This window comes from Erigeron canadensis, chromosome 6 (genome assembly GCF_010389155.1).
Source record: "Erigeron canadensis isolate Cc75 chromosome 6, C_canadensis_v1, whole genome shotgun sequence".
In the NCBI taxonomy this organism is placed as follows: Eukaryota; Viridiplantae; Streptophyta; class Magnoliopsida; order Asterales; family Asteraceae; genus Erigeron; species Erigeron canadensis.
In genome coordinates this window covers 3,192,653-3,208,362 of record NC_057766.1, presented here as the reverse complement: position 1 = coordinate 3,208,362, position 15,710 = coordinate 3,192,653, and the positions used below count along the sequence as shown (strand labels likewise).

The 15,710-nt window shown below is 33.0% G+C and overlaps 2 protein-coding genes across 2 annotated transcripts; both read left to right on the top strand.

Annotated features, from left to right (window-relative positions):
* Nucleotides 1–823, top strand: LOC122604114 (putative receptor-like protein kinase At5g39000). Its single transcript, XM_043777014.1, has 2 exons — nucleotides 1–484; nucleotides 714–823. The coding sequence occupies exons 1-2, from the start codon at nucleotides 1–3 to the stop codon at nucleotides 821–823; spliced, it is 594 nt and encodes a 197-aa protein (XP_043632949.1).
* Nucleotides 824–2,009: 1,186 nt separating this feature from the next.
* LOC122602626 (putative wall-associated receptor kinase-like 16) lies at nucleotides 2,010–2,723 on the top strand. Its single transcript, XM_043775221.1, has one exon. It carries the CDS (start codon nucleotides 2,077–2,079, stop codon nucleotides 2,674–2,676), a length of 600 nt encoding a protein of 199 aa, XP_043631156.1. The 5' UTR covers nucleotides 2,010–2,076; the 3' UTR covers nucleotides 2,677–2,723.
* Nucleotides 2,724–15,710: the final 12,987 nt, after the last annotated feature.

Below are 15,710 nucleotides of genomic sequence, written 5' to 3'. Positions count from 1 at the left end.
ATGCCTTTTGATAGATACGATGTCGTCAGGTTTAAACCATCCACCTCCACAGGTCAATGGTTAAAACCATGCCATAAATTCGAACTGCAAGAAATTCTCTTAGCAACAGAAAACTTCAATAAGTCTTTGGTGATTGGTAAAGGGGGCTTTGGAAAAGTGTACAAAGGTGAAGTTATTATTGGAACTAGTCATGTTGCCGCTGCTATCAAACGGTTAGATTTGATGTCAAAGCAAGGGGCAACGGAGTTTTGGGCTGAAGTCGAGATGCTTTCCAAGTTGCGTCACTCTCATCTAGTGTCTCTCATTGGTTATTGTAACCATGAAAGAGAAATGATACTTGTATACGAGTATATGCCGAATGGAACTCTTGAAGATCATCTCCATAAATCCCGCACCCGTCTTTCTTGGGTTGACCGGCCAAAGATTTGCATAGGTGCCGCCCGTGGGATAGACTACCTCCACACCGGTACTGGTATTGAGTTTGGTATTATACACCCGAGATGTCAAGTGCTCAAATATTTTGTTACACGAAAGTTGGGCAGCTAAAATTTCGGATTTTGGGTTGTCCAGAATAGACCCAACGAATCAACCACGTACTTGTGTTGAAACTCTTGTAAAAGGCACTTTTGGGTATTTTGATCCAAATTATTTTGCCACTGGATAGCTAACAAGGAAGTCTGATGTATACGCTTTTGGGGTGGTATTATTTGAAGTGTTGTGTCAGAAACGACCGGTGGATAGGAGCCTTGAATATGGTTTAGCTACATGGGCAAAAGAGTCTATTAGAGAAGGAAATTTAAAGAATATAGTTGATTCTGAATGAAATATTCCCGAAATGTTTGAAGGAGTTTGCTAGAATCGCTGTAAGATGCTTAGAATATCATCCGAAGGATCGTCCTACCATGACCGAGGTTATATTTAGTCTGGAATCTGTACTTACCGTGCAGTTGCAAACTCGAGGCAAAATAAAGTCGATATTTACTAGAATGGTTGACGTGTTTACTCTCTTTAACTCCATTCGTGAAAACTCAGGTATTTTAGTGTCCTCCTTTAATTATGTGAGTGATTAACTGATTATCTGACTACGTGTGAGCATCTATCTTTCATACGCATTATTTATATGTATGAAATGAAATTCGAAAATTGACATATACCTCAACATTTGTTAGAAAAATTAGGATCGATGTTAATAGCCATAAATTGGGTGATTAGGTAAAGCCCTAAGAATGGTATGATCTATGTGTCAATTTGAGCAAGTGATGATCGTTTATATCGAAAAGATTTCATGTTGGTCAAAGCTATCAGAAATAATTGTTTGCTATGCTAGGAGTCTTTTAAAAATGTGTGCCATGTATATAATCCGGTCGCGACGTTCAGCCCAACTTCTTTGCCAATCGGTTCGAATTAACTTCTTTTTTAATGAAGCACTCCGTAATTTTTTTCAAAATAATCAAAAATAATAACATTTTGTGATCATTATTCAATCTAGTGATTACCATTTTATATGAATCATCAATTCATATTTATATAATTTTAATACTAAGCAATATCCCGAAATCCTTTTTTTTATTATGAGATGAGATAAAAGTGTACATTGTATAACTTATATATCATTTTCATGCTCCAGGCTAGACAGTGGTTTAGTCTCATTCGTTCATCCGGCTGCCTTTTTAGGTTTCAAATAAACTTTACATTAAGAAAACCATATATAACCCACATGTATGTTTTAAATTTCTCACAGCTAAGAAACGGAAGCAACCCACGCTTAATGGGGATCCATCATTGGAAGATGGAGTAAAGAACAACGTTCTTGGTGATTTTATGAAAAATTTTAGTGCTAAAACGTTAGAAGTAGCGACGCAGAATTATGCCAGCCATATGGTTATTGGAAGGGGACCTTCTGCTACTGTGTACAAGGGAATCCTACAAGACAATCGTGTTGTAGCAATCAAGAAGTTTTTTGCCAGCGATAAAAGTTTTACAGGTATAGATTTTGACTTGAGGGGATTAGTGGAGCAGATAATAAATGAGCTTGTGATTCTTAGCCAAATTAATCACCAAAATGTGGTGCAGTTTATGGGATGTTGTTTGGAAACTGAGGTCCCGGTATTAGTTTATGAATACGTTCCTAATGGCACTCTTTACGACCACATTCATAATAAAGAAAGTGGAAGAAAGAGATTGGCATGGGATAGTCTTTTAAGGATAGCATATGATACGGCTAGCGCACTTGCATATCTTCACACGGATACTATAATGTCTACCATACATAGAGATGTGAAGCCTACTAACATTTTGTTGGATGAAAATTTAACTGCCAAGATTGCAGATTTTGGTGCCTCAAGGTTAATCCCTGAGGATTGCGATCACGTTAGTACACTGGTTACAGGTACACTCGGTTACATTGATCCCGAATATTTCCATACAGGTCAGCTAAGAGATAAAAGTGATGTGTATAGCTTTGGAGTGGTTCTTGTGGAACTCTTGACAGGAAATAAACCATTTAGCATGGAAAAAGCAGAAGAGGAAAGAAAATTAGCAACATATTTTATAAAACTAAAGAAGGAGAATCGATTGTATGAGATTGTTGATCATCAAGTGTTAGTGGAGGCCACAGATGAGCAGCTAAAAGCAGCAAGTGGCCTGGCATGTAGATGCGGAGATGCCTGGACCTAAAAGGGGAGAACAGACCCAGCATGAAAAAAAGAAATTAATGTCTTTATGTCTTGTATTTTTTTTTTCTTTATGTTTGTATTTCTTTTATATCTTTAAAAAAAGAAATTAATACGTACTACAATAGGAGGAAAAATATGTATACAATCTTTCAGTTTTTGATATTATCAAACTATATTACGATATTTAATTGTTTTCGTGATATTTGACATAGTGGTTGTCAGAGACAATGAAAGAAAATATGATGTTAAAATATTTTAATAATAAATTGAAACTCTAAACACTTGTTGTTTTCAACAGAGAATGTTTGTTAATTAGCCACTTTAGCTATTGAGAATTTAATGGATTAAGGAAAAGATATATTAGATGTTTTACAACATAAGTGAATGCAGCACAGAGAATGTTTGTTAATTAGCCACTTTAGCTATTGAGAATTTAATGGATTAAGAAAAAGATATATTAGATGTTTTACAACATAAGTGAATGCAGCAGTAGTAAAACTTTTTCATTCACTACAAATAACTTACATATTTATATTTTTTATATTTATATTTATATTTACAGATAATAAAATGCATACATATAATTCTTTCGCAGTTCGCATTTCATCTTTGTGTGAAGAATATGGCCGCCAAAAATTACTACACAATTTAAAGTGTGTATTAATCAACCAAATCCACACATCTATAATTGTGGAAAAAAAAAACAAATGCACATGTGTACAAGTGTGCACAAATATTTGATATAATGGTGTTTGGATATGTAATGTGAGAACTAGTTAAAACTTGATTTGATCGGTTAGGTAGGAAGTCAAGATTTTTTAAGACTTAGATCGAAAAAAGAAAAAAAAAAAAAGCTTGGGTTTTTTTGTTTAAAATAATAAATTCATAAATTATATGAAACGAGAGCAAGTATCCACGCGTTGCGGCGGTGAGATGGTGGGGTGATACCTAGGTCATAGAGTATGATAGGTTATAGGAGTTGATATGTCATAGAGTATGATAGTCAAATTCCTTAGCCGTACGAGCTCTGCCCTTGGATTTAAAAAATTGTCGAAAATATATCGAATGACATCTCTAATGAAAGAGCATGAAATTTTAAGAACACCCATACAATTTTTATAATTTATCGATGTACGGTTTTTGAGATAAAAGATTTTGAATGAATTGGATGAATAAATGATTTATGGAGGAGAGAGAAAAAAGATGATTGGTTGAGATTTGAGGAAGGGTATTATGGTTATTTTAGATAAATATAGAATAGATGAGAGGGGTATTTTAATGATGTACTTAAAATCAATATTGAAAATTTCAATTCAATATTGAAAATCTGGAAGAAATCTGCTTTATAAGATAAAAATTTGAAAGTGTATATAATATGAAACTTAAAACATTATTATTTAGATACAATAACATAACTCAACAAAGCTGTAAAAAATATTTTTTTCAGATATGCTCGAGTCATGACCGATACACCGAGTCTACAATGCTAACCAATTTTTAGTACGAGTATGACAAACTCAGATCGTCACATGGTTGATACACGACTTGATTCCGAAAATCAGCTGCATCTATAGTCTATAGATATTTTTTTCAAATTTTTTTATATAACGTGAGAATGTAAGATATGGTATAGCTTTTCTCTCGTGAAAATGGGCCCGTGACGTAAAATATATTGGTATATAAAGTATATGGGCCGGACTTACTCAAAGAGTCTGGGTGGTGGGCTAGAAATATGTGATTGACAATGACTTGATTTTTTATTCTAAACAAGATACGTTACCCGGACGTTACCCCAGAAGACATTATATTTATTGTGTTCCGTACTATGTAAAAATTATTACATGTTTTTAGAAATATTATATAGCTTAAAATCTGAGTTGATATTTATTTTTTAATGAGTAAGTAATTATAAATTAGAAAAAATCGATACTATAATTTTTAAAAACAGACTAATATATTATATAGATTCTAAAAGATAATAAGTATAAAAGTAGAATATTTAAAATAAAAAAAACAAATTAATACATAATTAAAGCTAATTTCCTAAATCATTGAAAATAGAAAGTAAAACAAAAATAATTCATAATAATAAAACATCAACCGAAATAACATTGAAACTAATAAGTATTGCAAACAAATTTTTCGGAGATGTTTATGTGTATATATTCCAAACATACACCATAGTGTTACGTGTATATATACTATGTAATAGTTCACTTGTAATGATGTGAGATAATCTTAAAAATGTTACAAACTTAAAATAATAATATGCAATTAAAGTAAGTAACTTTTGTAAACAAATTGTAAGCAATTTAAAAGATCAAAACATAATTAATAATTAAGAATATAAGATGGGTCCAAAAGAAAATGAAGTGGCCCATTAAGAAAATGAAAACGGGCATTGTAGACTGTTTTCAATGAAGTGGCCTATTTTCAATGTTTGGAATCAAGTCGTGTATCAACCATGTGACGATCTGAGTTTGTCATACTCGTACTAAAAATTGGTTAGCATTGTAGACTCGGTGTATCGGTCATGACTTGAGCATATCTGAAAAAAATATTTTTTACAGCTTTGTTGAGTTATGTTATTGTATCTAAATAATAATGTTTTAAGTTTCATATTATATACACTTTCAATTTTTTTGAAAATAGAAAGTGAATTATGTTTGAAGTGACGATGGTCATTGAAAATAGAAAGTGTATATAATATAATAAAATAATGTTTTATTATCTAAAAATTTATTATGTTTTATTATCTAAAAAATAATGTTTTAAGTTTCATATTATATACACTTTCAAATATTTTGACAAGAGAATTATGTTTGAAGTGGCCTAACCAATTCTTTACACGTATTTCTGTACCTTTACAGCTAACTTCCTAAATCATTGAAAATAGAAAGTGAAACAAAAATAATTCATAATAATAAAACATCAACCGAAATAACATTAAAACTAATAAGTATTGCAAACAAATTTTTCAGAGATGGTTATGTGTATATATTCCAAACATACACCATACTGTTATGTGTATATGTACTATGTAATAGTTCACTTTAATAATATGAGATAATCTTAAAAATGTTACAAACTTAAAAATAATAATATGTAATTAAAATAAGTGATCTTTTGTAAACAAATTAGAAGCAATTTAAAAGATCAAAACATAATTAGTAATTAAGAATATAAGATGGGTCCAAAAGAAAATGAAGTGACCCATTAAGAAAATGAAAACGGGCCCAAAGAAATAAAATGGCCCGTTACTATTCTTTACACGCATTTCCGTACCTTTGTTTTTAATATATATATTAATTAGATATGTATTAATTTTTTTGAACAGCAATTAGATTACACTATTAAAGTCATTAAACTAGATTATTTGTTTTTTTTTTTAATATTTACTAGAGTGCGCGATACACGGCTTGGTAAAAACATATCTAATGCATATGTTATAAGTTTCATCTTACATCGAAAAGTAAGGTCATGTCACATATGAGAAATTTTCAATATTTCATATATAGATTCTACTATAGTCAATATTTCCTTTCGATCATGTCTTTATAATACGTCTTTGTTGATATCTTTAACTTTCATCATAATCTCTTGTCAAAGCACTTGCTTAATACATAATAGGATCAAAGAGACACTCTTAGTAAAGAATAGTTAACTGAATGTAAAAAGCATAAACCAAAAGGAACCATGGTCAATAGTCAAGGAAGAACAAACATTTTTGTTTTAATTTGTATACTCAGATAGCAAGATAAAGAGGCCGTATAAGTTACAATATGTTCCAAGTCATGTGAATCTTCCCTTCTGGGTCATCTCTGGGATATTTTTTTTTATTGCTTGATTCTTACTAATCCAGAAGCTTTCGACTTCCATGTCTTCATATAATTAAACTCTCACCTACAGAAACTAGTTTAGCATCTTCAAACAACTTATCTTCCTCCGCCAAAAGAGATCTAGAATCATCTTTAACAGTTTCTTTTTGGGTCAATATTTGTAATGCGTTTTTCTTTCTTGCTCCAAACTAAATCACAAAGCTTCCTTTTTTTAGATGTAACTTTCTTGCTTACAAAATCCGTTTTTGAAGATATAAATAGATAGTAAAGTATATAAATTTACTCAAATAACTAAGTTATGGCAATGTATGAATTATGAAACACGATTTAGGAAGTGACCATTGCTACGGTCTGCTTATAATGAACGTTAACTTCTTCCCTCGGTAGTACTACTCTACTACTGCCTCATACTAAAAGTAAAAGTAACACCCAATGTCGTCTTTCACGGTATATGGGGGATGTTGAGTTGTAGATAGTCTTAGCCCTATGCTCTACCTAAAGCAGAGAGGCTCCTTCCAGGTTCCACCAAAGGTAGGAAAGGACCTCTAGCCTTGTTGAGCAAACCTTATTTACTTATTTTATTTTAAAACGGCGTACTATTCTACTCCTACTTCTAAATTATACGAAAAAGTGTGGTTGGGTAATTTGCAAGCATATGTGATCCTATTTTTGCTCACCCAAAACCGATGGGGTGTTGCTGGTTGATACATAGAACTAATACATTTGAAGTTAAGAGACAAATTCACTTCTGTTGGTAGCCTAATAAAGTGAAATATTTAAGGGAAGAATATAGTCATTTCTTTAATGTAATTAGACATTCTAGAAGGATAGGTGACCCAACACTATATCTTAACTATTCAGTGGGAATTGATATTAGTACCACACCTTTTGATTATTTTACCACATTTGTGCAATTGATATTTGTATAGTCTATAATGATACTTGTATAGTGTGGTAAGAATATTAAAAGAATTGATACAAATATCACATCCCATTCAGTTAAGGTAGGAAGGAAAGATTTTTTGGAATTGGTAAGTGTCTCGAATGCGCACCTGTCCCCAAAGAACATTGGGTGCCCAATTTGATGGCATTCAAAACATGCTGCATCAAACATACTCAATAGCGCCCAATGATAGCATGGTGACACTATACCCATTGGCCGTCCAAACTTCACATAGTCACCATTTAAGCTATTAGATCGCAGAAGACCCCAAATCTGTAGGTCTTATAAGTTGGTTAATATAATTACAATCTTCGGAATATTATTATTACAAAAATAGTCATATATTGGTGCTATTATTTTAGTTACCAGATTTAATAATACTTCAAATAGTTATAATATCCAAAACAAATGTAGATTAAGTAATAATAGAGAGTAGCATTTATGCCCGTATAGAATGTAACCGTTTGGCCCGTTAGTTCACCAACCAGTTTGTCGACTTCAGAGTTGTTTGGATTCATACCTTAAACCATGACTGATTCACTGCTAGAATCAACAACTTTTTAAAGAACCAAGTGTACATAGATCTTAAACTTTGACTTAAAGGCTTTATAAACTTTGACTTAAACGTTTAGAATTTTACACGTTTTTCTAACAAATTTTGGGGTTTTAAAGTCTGTATATGTAACTGGAAAAAACAGGGAATACAGATAAGAAAGCAACAAAGACTCTTTTATCTGTTCATTTTAGAGATAATCGAACGTCTTGGGTAATAAAAGCAGTCCATCAAAAACAAATGTAGATTAAGTATTAACAGAGAGTAGCATTTACGCCCGTATAAAATGAACCCGTTTGGCCCGTTAGCTCACTAACTTTTTTGTCAACTTTGAGTTGTTTGGATTCACCCCTTAAACCATGACTGATTCAATGCTAGTATCAACGGTTCTTTAGAGGACCAAGTGTACATAGACCTCAAACTTTGACTTAAAGGCTTTATAGGGTGACGTTTAGATTTTTGAACGATTATTTAAACTATTTTCGAGGTTTTTAAAGTTTGTATATGCAACTGGAAAAAACAGGAATACAAATAACAAAGTAACAAAGACTCTTTTATCTGTTAATGTTAGAGATGACCAAACGTCTTCGGTAATAGAAACAGCCTATTCATCCTTACCAAAAAACATGATCAAATAAGTTAAGATAAATCGTAACAAAAATTGTTTCATATGGATAGAAAGTGAAATGTTTGAGTATGTCATAAGCTTTAAGCTTTGGGGTATCAAAAATTTCACAAGAAACTGGGAAAAAAGTTTAAATACCTGTAAGACTGGAAATGCCTTTTCGGCAAGATATTTTTGTGGGATAGTGGCGCCTGTTTGCTGCAATTTTCCAGAGCGCAGACATAATCGTGCCTTTTGATAAGTGTTCTTTACGCTTGAACTGTCTTAGTTTGAGGTTAGCTAAAACTTTTGGTTAGTGTTCTTTACACTTTTGATAAGTGTTCTTTAGCCTAAAAGTATCATGCTCCAACCACTACTTGGCCACAGAATCTAAGTTCAGCCAAGGTAAAGAACTTAGTAAATATGTTCTATTGAATAATAAGAATCAGATTAGCCAAATATAATTATATGGGGTCCGGATAAACGGATAATTAGATATGTTTAAATGATTAAGTTAGAGAATAGATGTAGAGGCTTTTAGCTCCTAAAATTTATCTGTAGCAGTTCTTCTATTGTTCATTCCTTTAGTTGATCTAACTATCGGTGAAGTTTAGAATGAAGTTTTTTGTGTTAGCTTTTCTAGCACATGGCTTGATGCATTATCCAAATGTAATAAGCCCATTGTAAGGAGACAACCTATGACATTTTGCTTTGAGATTACAATCCCCTTGTAAGAAGACAACCTACGTCTGTTCTTCAGTACTTTCGACCAATTTAAATAATCCACATCACATTATAATATATAAACCGTAAAAAAGTTCAAACTTACCAGTTTGATTTCTACAATATCTCCAGTTCTAAGGTTTGTTACTGGTCTCGAAGTTTCTCAAGTTTAATAAGTGGGGTTGAAAGTCTCCAAAGTGTACTTCTAATGCATCGTGAATTTATTTTATCATCACATTAAGTTATTATTGAAATAACATAACTCATGTAATCCATTTGATACTCTATCCAGCTACGAAAAATATGATAATAAATGGCACTTAGTTTTGACCCGTTACCCAACCTGCCAATTTCCAATTCCACCTGTGACAAATTCAAAAGGATTATTACCTTTAACATATTGGGCGGCTTGACAATAAATTTGAAAGTCGTCGTTAATCTCTCGCGGGCATAAAGCAAAATTGGAACCGCCAAGTACATTGAAGGTTGCCATTACCAAAATAGAAAACAAAAAAATTCAGTTGTGTATACCTGAAACATTCATACAAAATCTTACAAAGTTACTAATCACCGATTTCTTGTACCATTTCTTACAAAGTTACGGGCATAGCATAAACGATCTCAAAAAGGTGATGGGCGCACTAAAAGGCGTTCAAGTCTGTAATAGAGGTTTGGGTAGCTTGAGTTTACCGTGCCTTAGCCATGGAGTTGCCAATGTAAAAGCTATAGCCATTAGAAGTTTAAAACAATCATTATGATTTGGTCAACCCAACAGGTTCCTTAAAAGAAAAGGCAATAGCTACTTGGGTTGATCCCTGAAATATCACCTAAAGCACCCCGTTATAACCTCTATTAAGAAATGTTCACCACTAAATTGATATATTTAGAAATAATTATTTTGACACCCAATGTTAACTGGTAACCCAGTTAGGGGGAGAGGGGTCATGCCTCCCAAATCCCACCAATCAAATAACTTCAACTCAATTTTCTTTTTCAACCCTTCCAACCATTTTTAATGGCATTCATGACTTTTTCAACCCTTTCAAAAATATTTTCTTTTTCATTTAATTTAATAAACCAATTTTTTTAAACAAAACAATATACTGTAATAAAATTGATCAACATGATATTTAAAATTATAACTAATACAAATATATATATATATACACACTGCGTCTTCTAGCTCGAAACTCATACACACAGATATACATAATACATATACATTAGAAAGGGGAATTTTTTTTTAAAGTGTGTCAACGGTTGGAAATGCTGAACCCGGCCCATGCTCCCAACGTCCCTTTTCACTCCCATGCCGCAGCTGGCTTAAAGCCCACCAGCCCCCAGCCCGTTTGCATGCCGCTGTGATGGTGGCGGTGTACCCTCGGAGGGTTGCTCAAGCCGTGACCACTCTTCTCCCCCTTATAACCTTTATTTTGCTTGTGCTTCTAGCAAACCTAAAAACCAAAGAGCTAAATATATAAAATTTCATCTAAACTTTTACATCCTGTTGTAGTTAAAATGGGAATTGGTCAAACAGGTGGAAAGGTACCAAAGTCTTTTTGTAATTATATTGTTTTACTATTTGTAATTATATTGTTTTTGTAACCATAAGTAAAACCTGAACTAATTAAACTTTTCAGAAAAGAGGGAGAATAAGATAATTGTGGTTCAAAACAACGTGCCCCGGTTTTCAACCCGGACTGTTATCCAACTTGCCTAACCCATCCATCATGCCACCACTTACTTTGGTTGATGTCTATAATAAACATTTTTCTTGTTCGCCTACCAGCTTAGGACAAACTGTAGTTAACATTTATAATGTGGTTTTAGCCTGAAAACTGTTCGGAAGAAGTAACACACATTATCATCAAAAGGTTGAAAGATATCCAAAGTTACTAAAATGCATAAATAAATTCTATAAAAAAAGTTTTTAAAAAAAAAAAAAGTAAAGGAGGGAACCCTAGCCCCAATAACACAATAAAAGTTGCATTATATATAAAATTAAATAGCATTTGAGACTATATTTAACACATTATTAATTATAAAATTTAACATGTAAACAATGTGTAATTGGGTAATTCCAGCCCACATTAGGAAAAGTACTCATTTTGACACACCTACGTGACCTACTCCAGGTACCTTCTTTGTTGTATTTTATAACAATAATCTAAAAGTTGCATAAACATAGCAGATCGAATTATGTATATCTATCTATCTATCTCTCTATCTATATATATACACACACACACACTTGAAGAGAAGGATAATAATTCTGAAGGCATTGTTGAGCCTGTTGCAAATTCTGTAGCAATTCCTTTAAGAGACATAGTATGTGCTTTTAACTATAGTTGTTGTTGCCTCCGTACATGACATGTGCAATTTTTGTTATATAGTGTGCATCATTTAGATGACCTATTTTTACATGTAGATGTAATTTAACTATAGTTCTTGGTATTGCCTTGCTTTAATTAACATACTTTCGTACACTCAACTAATATTTTAACTACTATAGAGTCACCTACGAAAAAAGACAAATCATGATTGGAGGTCAAAGGTGTTGGCTTTAATCTTACTATGATAAACAAAATCACAGGTAATATATGAATATACTTTCCTTTAGATACAGACTTGCAATATTTGTTCACACAAATGTTACAGACTTCTCATCAGGTATGTGACCCATACCCTTTGATCATACAAACACCCACACACCCTTTTGTGTACATACGACACATATATATAGTTTTTTAAAGGGTGTCTCTAACAGTCATGTCGGTTCGTTGAATGGGTGCCATGACAGTTACATAACTGTCTGCCCTTTTACATTTACGTAGGCAACCTCTTATATTTGACACATATACATACTAGACTCTAACATACTTTTCGAACTTGACACAATTAACCCAAAGTTTAGGTTAATAATCAACACTAAACTTTGGTTTAAGGCAGGTCTTCAACTTGTTTTGTCTTGTTCTTTACAACAAGGTTGGTTCTTCATTGCCATCAATGAAACTAGACTCATCTTGCTTGTCTTTCTTTTTGTCTTTGCATTATATACATTTCCTTGTTGTCATGCTTGTTGCTTACTTGCCTTTTCTTGATTGTGCCACACGTTTTAATTCTTGCACTGCACAAGTCTTCTTTTTTTCCTTGCCACGAAGGTCTTCTTTCTTGCTTTGCCACGAAGGTCTTCTTTCTTGCTTTTCCATGAAGGTCTTGATTGCCACTAAGGTCTTAATTGCCACGAAGGACTTATTCGCCACGAAGGTCTTCTTACTTGCCACAAAGGTCTTATTCGCCACGAAGGTCTTCTTACTTGCCACGAAGGACTTCTTACTTGAAACAAAATGTTTCTCTTACTTTGATCAAGGTTAGTCTTTCTTACGTATTACGAAACACAAATGTGTCTCTTTGACCAACAATGATCTTTCTTACTTACTTTGCAACAATAGCGTTTTTCTGACGTACTTTGAAAAACACTAGAATATGCACATACTTACTTACTTTGAAACACTAACGTTCTTCTTACTTACTATGGAAACACTAGAGTTTTCTTACGTACTTACTTTGAAACGCTAAGGTTTCGTTAAACACTAGGTTTCATTGAACGATAGGTTTCATCTTACTTTGTGAACCACACGGGTTCGGTCTTACTTTGTGAACCAAGAAGGTTCAATATGAACCATAAGGATTCAATTCTAAGTTTTGTAATTTATTAATGTAAAACAACTTTTTCTTTTAAAACAAAATTTACAAAACTTGATCTTACTTTCCTGACAACCCCAACCAATTAGAATTTAAAAATATTCATCGTTTCCTTTTATCAAAATTCCCTTTAAAATTTGTAAAATTCTAAAAGTGAAAATATATCTATACTCTATATTAAAGAAAATACCCCCCATGTTGAAAGTTACATGGGGGAAATGTCTAAAATGCCCTCTCATGTAATATTTTCACCTACAATCCTTTAAAATATTTTTACATACACTATTCTCTTAACATTAATAATTAAATTACACTATCAATCCTTTATTTTCTAAAATATCTCCATTAACCTTTTAAATCAATTACTTTTATATGAATTATCTACGACACTCGACGTCGCATCCATCACCAACACTCGCCTCCACCACCACACTGTCACCGTCACGACCACCGCCGCATCGCGCGGGTACAATGCTAGTAAAAGTTAAAGTAAAAGAAAACTTATCCAAAGTGTTTCCGATGCATTTTGAAAGTATCCCTCATCTTTGACTTATGTGTGTCTTTCATCATCTCACAATAAAAAAGTGATATGCTTTTCCTTTTTCTCATTTGGCAGCCACACAAAAACCATTTCCCCTTCTTTCTAATCGATCAGAAAACAGCTACAGATACTTACTTTTCCTATTGATTGACGGTTATCTCTTCCTGGTCGCCAAAAGAAAAACACCAAATCGGTTTTTTGCACTTCTGCAATTAGGGTCAACTTTCAACCCCTCTTTCTTCCCTTCTGTAATCGATGGATTGTGGTGGTTGTTTCTTTCTTCTCGGGCGACGGTGGTGGTGGTGTCGGTTCACTTACAAAGTGGTGGTGGTTCTATTGTTTCTTCTTCTAATTACAGATTGATGAAGAATGAATCACACCCGCTTCTTTCTTTTGTTCTTGCGGTTAATTCCCGGAATCGGTTTCGCTTATCAATCGATGTTCTTCCCTTGATCGATTAGCGCGCTCTGATGCCAAATGTTGGGTTTAATCTTACTATGATGAACAAAATCACAAGTAATATATGAAAATACTTTCTATTAGATACAGACTTGTAATATTTGTTCACACAATTGTTACAGACTTCTCATCGGGTATGTGACCCACACCCTTTGATCGTACAGACACCCACACACCCTTTTGTGTACATACGACACATATATGTAGTTTCTAAGGGGTGTCTCTAACAGTCATGTCGGTTCGTTGAATGGGTGCCAAGACAGTTACATAACTGTCTCGTTGAATGGGTGCCAAGACAGTTACATAACTGTCTGCCCTTTTACATTTACGTAAGCAACCTCTTATACTTGACACATATACATACTAGACTTTAACATACGTTTCGAACTCGACACAATTAACCCAAAGTTTAGGTTAATAATCAACAAAAGGAACCTGGCCCAACTCACTTCGTTCCGTACTAATTCAATCCATTTCAAACGAGTCTACTTTTACTTTTTATTGAACTAGCACCTAACCCGCGATATGCGACGGCGGTTTGGTGGTGACGACGACCGATGGCGGTGACGACGACCGATGGTGGTGACGTCGGTCGTGGTGGTGACAAACTGTTATTGGTGGTAGGTGTAAGTAATTGATTTAATGTAATTGATGTAAAGGGGTAGTGGATATATTTTAGAAAATAAGGGATTGATGATGTAAATTAATTTATCAATGGTAAAATGGTAATTTTGCATTTAACATTTTTATGAGAGAGAAAGTAATAACTATTATAAGATAGTATAGATAACATCTTCTTTGGTAGTGGCTTTTTTTGAACTTCACACTACTTAATTACAATTTCTTAGTACTGCTAACCTTTATATCAAAAAGTACTTAAAAACTCCAAAACTTTGACAAGACTTTTTTAGAAATTGTTTTCATACCTGTACTTGGAGTTGGAGCTGCTGCATATATTCAATAGCTTCATCCAGCATAGAAGCCTTATCCGTCTAATAAAACAAAACCAAATATCATTATATTATATACATTAGTATTTATATCGATTTATACATATAAGATAGTATGTGTTATCAATCGTATTGACTTATGTTGAGTTTTTCATTTTCTCATTTATTCTGCTTCTCCTCCTCTGAATAAAACTCGCGTCTCAAGTGTTCAGTTTAGTTATAAATCATATTGACTTATGTTGAATCTTAGATATTATTAATCGTAGTGACTTAAGTTGTGATCTATCATAAAATTTATGAGCCTAAATTGTGTTACCTATCCGGCATATAATGAACCTCTGCATCTCGTGCTCGTTTTGATGAGAAATGTTTTGTTTTGCAACCATTTCTTCTATCAAGTTCTCCAACCTGTCCTACAAGAAAAGAAAAAAAAAAATTTATTTCATGATATATATAATAACTTTTGATGTAAACTTACAAACACAAAAAGTCGATGTTTCCATTAGTTGAGAACTACTATGACATGGCTTTTTTGGCAACAAAATCTTTAGTTTTCCAAAGTTTTAATCAAAACCACCCTATAATAATCTAAAAACCAGAAATCAAACTTATATACAAAATGATAATCTGAAAACATTGATGGGGTCGCCGTTCTAGAAAAAAAACATTGATGGGGTCACGCTGGAGACCAAGTTATGAAACAACATTAGGGTTACTT